A 6317-nucleotide genomic window follows, 5' to 3' on the forward strand; every position below is an offset into this window, starting at 1 on the left:
TTTAGTCTACACCACAGGATGGTGTAATCATATTATGCAAGGAGCAATGGGACGTGCGTCAGTATAGCCTTCTCAGAAATGCAGCAAAGCTGTCCACAGAGCCATTGGAATCAGGAAGCATCCTATCAACTTCCTTTTGCCCTGGTCATGCATGCTAGGTTTAATATACAAGCCTTGCTTAATTTTATGAAGTGTAGTGGACCCATGTGCTTCCGACGCAAGCGAATACGTGTGTGGTCCTCCATAGGACCCCAATTAACTTCCTATAAGAAAGAACTAGGTGGCTTTGATGCCTTCACACTTGGGTCAAATGGAACAGAGAAAAATTATAGAAAGTTGGGTGCGAAAGATTTTGATCAGATGGTTGCGAGATTAATATGAATATATGATTTTCTCTTTCTTTCAACACACCCACTTGACCAGGAAGAATACGCAGTCTTGATACAGACCATGCAATATCACATTATTCTTATCTCCAACTACTTCTCCAGCTCCCTCAGCAACCAAACTAAGCCATAAACTGAGGCAAGACACCTTATTTTCCATTTTAATATTATACTTTCTAGCTGTTGGCTTCTCTATTTAAGCAGCTCTCTCATGCTCTGAAGAGCATAAACTTTGAGCCACACCTCTCCTCCTCCTACCTTGCCATGTGCACCCATATCTGATACCTCCATTCCTCTCCCTCTTCCTTCCCCACTACTGCTCCTATAAAACTATATCAGTAACTGCCTTTTGACTTGCTAAACCTATAAATATGATGGCTTCTGTAGCCATGTTCGGCGGAGTTCTCCTCGCCATATGGCTCATTCAATGGGCTTACAGATGGAGGAATCCCAGATGCAGTGGAAGGCTCCCTGCTGGTTCCATGGGCCTGCCGTTGATTGGAGAGACCCTTCAGTTCTTCACACCGAACGCTACATCGGACGTCCCTCCCTTTGTCAAGGAGAGAATGGAGAAGTAATTAAGCTCCATTCCATCACGAACTCTAATTCGTCATCTCTAGTTTAAAACTATATGTTGTTCTATAACCTTATCAATGTTCTCTCTCTCAATGAATTTTAGATATGGGCCAGTATTTAAGACCAGTTTGGTTGGGCGCCCTCTAGTGGTGTCGACCGACCCGGAGCTCAATCACTTCGTATTCCAGCAAGAAGGAAAGTTGTTTCAGAGCTGGTACCCGGACACCTTCACGGAGATCTTTGGCCGCGACAATGTGGGCTCGTTGCATGGGTTCATGTATAAGTACCTCAAAAGCTTGGTCCTTCGGCTCTTTGGACCTGAGAGCTTAAAAGAGAATCTGCTCCATGATGTGGAGAAGTCCGTATCGAATAGTCTTAGCTCATGGTCAGGCCAGCCAAGTGTCGAATTGAAAGAAGCCACATCAAAGGTGAATTTAGAACCCTGAAACTATTGAGCTTCAGCTGCTTTTTCTGTTCTTATACTTCATATCCATTTCTAACTTTCCCCCTATCATAGATGATATTTGATCTCACTGCCAAGAAGTTGATCAGTTATGACCCATCCAGCTCGTCAGAAAATTTGAGGAAAAATTTTGTTGCATTCATACGGGGACTAATTTCATTTCCAGTAAACATTCCAGGAACTGCTTACCACCAATGTATGCAGGTATCTCGGCGAGAAACTGATACACAATTTTTGTCATTGCTTCTCAAATGCGCGTGCTGCTATTTTTTTTTTTTTTTGTTTCGGTCTTTGGTGATTACCAGCGACTCTTTTAAATTGTTCAGGGGCGGAAGAATGCAATGAAAGTGCTTAAGACTATGCTAAAGGAGAGGCAGAACTCACCAAGAAGGCAATGCGTGGACTTCTTCGACTCTGTTATCGAAGAACTAAAGAAAGAAAGACCAGTCATAACAGAGACAATTGCTCTAGATTTGATGTTTGTGCTTCTCTTTGCAAGTTTTGAAACTACATCCTTGGCTCTCACTGCAGCGATGAAACTTCTCACTGACCATCCTAGAGTACTGGAGGAGTTGACGGTAAGTGATATCGGGAAAGATGAGAGCTACTTCCAATTTAAGATTCTTTTGTTCATGAAATATGTCGATTTGGAAAGACCATAAAAGAAGTGGCCTTTATCAGGAGGAGCATGAAGCGATTCTCAAAAATCGGGAGAATCCAGATTCTGGAATTACATGGAATGAGTACAAATCCATGAGCTTTACATTTCAGGTGAGTCGACTTAGTGATTAACAGACTGAGATACCTTTTCCTTTTTCTCCTTCTCCTCTTTTCTTTCTTTTCTTTGTTCCGATCTCCTTTTCTAGATGGGAGACCATCAGTTAACATGACCATAGATTGGGTGTTGAGTATTCACTTTGACAGACATTGATCTATCCTTCAGAATAAAGCTGGCTCACATCATGATACAAAACTTATATGGTTGCACTGAAAGTATAGAAATTTTTCAAATTACTTATGAAATTGTTCGGCTAGTTGAATAGTTTAACAAATTTACTTATGAAATTGTTCTACTTACGGACCACTATCTTTTATAAAAAAAAAGTTATTGCTCTTCGTATTTTTCTTTCTTGCAAATTTTTTATATATAGTTTCTATAAGCTCCTCTTTTCTAATAAAGGCCGAGTGGCTTTGCCTCCCTCTTCATCGAAAAAAAAGAGAGTATTTTGATATTACTTGTGTCAAACACTAGAGAAATAACAGCGATGACTTAAATCCGGAACCTCCTGTCATATGAAGAAGGTGTTTAGCCACTAGGCTATAGTCTTAAGTTTCAACAGATGTCATTTTATCATATTGGCACCTCAGTGTATATTTAGTTGCTTGCTGATCTCTAAATCTCTAGTTATCTGTGATTACATGCAAGTTGCATTATAAGCAAATTTCCTAAGCATTGAAAAGATTGAATTGCAAGATTTTTCCACCTTGAATTATCGTTCACGCTCCGGCTTCTTGTGATAGTGGCTTTATCTTGAGAAGCAATTTGCACTTAATTACTCTCTTTTTTTTAATGTAATAGGGGGAGAAGAGAACTCCCCCAAACTATTTGCACTTTATTACTCAAGATTTCCTTTCTATAGCTCATAAGTTTAGTCAAATGCGAGTGCTTCTATACATCAAATGAATAATCTAATCCTCAAAGAAAGAAAGTACATCGCCTCTTCTGAGATATGAGGTCAAGTTGCAATGCTTGTTATCTCTTTTTGCCAAATTGCATGCCTGAATCTTTTGGAATCTGTGCACTGATATGCGTGCGTATCTGCCTGATTTTAAGGTTATTAATGAAACGGCCAGATTGGCGAATATCGTACCAGGAATCTTTAGAAAAACAATGGAAGATATTAAGATAAAAGGTATGTTGGTAACTGAGTCAAGGCACGGTGTCTTTTTATTGGCCTCCGAGGTCTCACATTCCACTTGTGCAACTTGTGATTGGCACAGGATTTACAATTCCAGCAGGATGGGGGGTTATGGTCTGTCCTCCTGCAGTGCACTTGAATCCAGAGATATACGAGGATCCACTTGCCTTCAATCCATGGAGGTGGAAGGTTGGTATCACTTAGCGTTCGGCTAAGTAGCATATATAAGTAGTTGCAGTCTTCTCAAAATAGTAGCATCAGTATTTGTAGTATTTTCATGAGAAGATGCTTGCATCTAAAATGGCAGAAGACTATCGGCTCCCAAGTTATTGCCTGGTGTTGCAGTGATCAAATCTTCATCATTCCTTGGTAGTTCAAAAATAACATCCAGTCTTATTTTAAAAAAAAGAATCCAGCAAATAGCCTGGTTTATCGTAACAGTTATCATCTTAATGTCGAATATCATTTTCAACTTACATGGTTGTTGGTTATTCAATTCCATGGAATCAAGCAATAAAACGCATCTATTAAAAAAATAAGAAGACCAATTGGATTAAAAATTATTTAACACCTTTGCTTGCTTCTCTATAAATATATTTACCCTTTATTGCTTGCTTCTCTATAAATTTATCCTTACATGGTTGTAGAGTTGGTTATTGAATTCCATGAAATCAAGCAATAATAAAGCATATCTAGAAAAGAAAAAAAAAGAGATGATGACCAATTGGATAAAAAATTAGTTAACAACTTTGCTTGCTTCTCTATAAATAAATTTATCCTTATTGTAGTTTAATGCTGGTGTCAAGCTTTGACAGATGTCATGACCTTTAATGAGAAATAACCGAAGGATGAGGATTGTGTGATTTCTGTATACTAGCATCTTATTATAAGTAGTAGGATGGGCCATGGTCTAGATCTTGCTAATAAATTAAGTTAGAGATGATAGCTTTGCCCCAGGTCTACTCTTCCTAGACCCAGGCATGTCAAGATCTAAGAACTCTCCTTGCTTTCATCACAGATCATGTAATGCCTTGTAACAGTGTATCCTTGGAATACAGGACAAGTTGGAACTCACTGGTGGGTCAAAAAATTTCATGGCCTTTGGAGGGGGGTTAAGATTCTGTGTGGGGGCTGACTTCACCAAGCTTCAGATGGCCATCTTCCTCCATTGCTTGGTTACTAAGTACAAGTATTGCTTCCTTAAGGCAGCTTTGAGCATCATTTTGTGGAATTAACATCTAATTTTGATGTAGCAAGCGGATCTATTTATTTGTGATTCTGTTTTTGGGCAGGTGGAGGGCTATCAGAGGAGGGAACATGGTTCGAACCCCGGGTTTAGGATTTCCCGATGGATATCACATCCAGCTCCTCCCTAAAACTTGATGCTGATCAAAGTTGCTTGGTTCCTGGAAACTTGTAAGAGAGGGGTTTTAATGTAGTGCTACATGCAAGTCTGGATAGAAAATACGCAACACAAGCGAATTTACTCAGTAGAAAATAGAGTGGTGTTCAGGGGTTTCAGAGAGCACTAGGTTTAGAGTACCTGAAAGTATAATTACTAGGAAATTATATGGTTTTCTTATCATGTAATAGCTAGATTTGGATAAGTTCTTGTTTTCAGATGTCCACAAAAGGTGTTTTCTACATTGTCAGCTGCTAATCCCTTTTGTACCAAGTCTGCAGAGTACACAAGAGCATGGAAAAGGGTATGTTGATTGAGTTAATGACCATGAAACATATGATTCAGGTCCATATCTGATTAGTGGTCTTTGAAGAACCAAAACTTGAGGGGATTAGCAACTCTTCTCCTTGGACACAACATAATGACATTGGACTACCAATGCAATATCAGTATATGCCACCACTTCCCAAAATAATGCAAAGTCTTATCCCCACTCGGAAAAATAAAGAAGAAAAAAAAAAGGCAGAGTAGAAACCCTTTATGTACCTCATTTAATATCCAACATCTTTATATATATATATATATATATATATATATATATCCCTTCAAGATGGTGCATGGACGTTAATTATGATAAGCTTGTCGCTAAGATATATGCACCAGAGGAACTTAATAACCGGCGCCATTTTATAATCAGTCCTTTGACCTTTGGTATTTAATTTTTAGTCTAACCACGCTCATACAGAGTTTGCAGATTCACGTATTTATATTGCATATACTTATACTAGTTTTCGTACACAGTTATGCTATCCTGCATCTCTGTATACACTTATAGCTGTGTGCACAAAGTTACTTTGTAAGTGTGTGTAGAGTTAAATACAAATATGCGAACAGTCTAAGAATTATGGAGCAGGAATTAAACTTTTGGTCAATAGAGAATTAACATCAAATTAGGGTCAATCAAGGAACCAGGTGTCAAGTATCTATATATATATATATATATATGCACTGTTATTTCTTCTGATAGCTCGTAGATCTTAGAAATCTATAGAGAAAAAGCCCATTAGCAGCGTATCTTTTAAAACTTTGTGGAACCAGTGATTGGCTGAGGGATGAATGACACGATAGATTACGTTCCGCTTATAGAACAATAGGCTCATAGCATCTGCCACCATTTCGATAACGTTTCCATTACAAGGAAAAAAGATGCACGAGATTACTAGACACGCATGGCGGCTGGACTTGCAAGTAATAACCCACTTCCCCTTGCAAAGAAACAGCCACCAAGATCTCCTTGGATTTTGAGTAGGAAAGAGGATCCAAGCCTTTCCATAGAATCTCTCTTTAGTAAGACAAACTGTTTCTATCATTTATCCAGCTTCCTTTTCTTTTGTGTGTGTGTGTGTGTTTAGGTTATTCACCACTTGTAACAAGGCTGATCTCCATCGCTAAATGAAGAATGCTGTCTGTCATTGTAATGACATGATTTCCAGACCCAACTCAACTTGGTCTCAATTTGGTCCGGTCCTGATCATTTTAATTAAATAAACCAGAAAATCTGTACCCTAGAT

General features: G+C 38.7%; 1 protein-coding gene across 1 annotated transcript; it reads left to right on the forward strand.

Annotated features, from left to right (window-relative positions):
• The first annotated feature begins 331 nt into the window (after nucleotides 1-331).
• Nucleotides 332-5259, forward strand: CYP87A2 (cytochrome P450, family 87, subfamily A, polypeptide 2). The gene is made up of 9 exons (XM_017844513.4): nucleotides 332-960; nucleotides 1066-1390; nucleotides 1480-1629; nucleotides 1752-2003; nucleotides 2107-2196; nucleotides 3260-3338; nucleotides 3427-3533; nucleotides 4403-4533; nucleotides 4637-5259. The coding sequence occupies exons 1-9, from the start codon at nucleotides 758-760 to the stop codon at nucleotides 4725-4727; spliced, it is 1428 nt and encodes a 475-aa protein (XP_017700002.3). The 5' UTR covers nucleotides 332-757; the 3' UTR covers nucleotides 4728-5259.
• Nucleotides 5260-6317: the final 1058 nt, after the last annotated feature.

Source organism: Phoenix dactylifera, chromosome 3 (assembly GCF_051530095.1).
Source record: "Phoenix dactylifera cultivar Ajwa chromosome 3, Ajwa_hap1_PhDact_Kaust_v1.1, whole genome shotgun sequence".
NCBI lineage: Eukaryota > Viridiplantae > Streptophyta > Magnoliopsida > Arecales > Arecaceae > Phoenix > Phoenix dactylifera.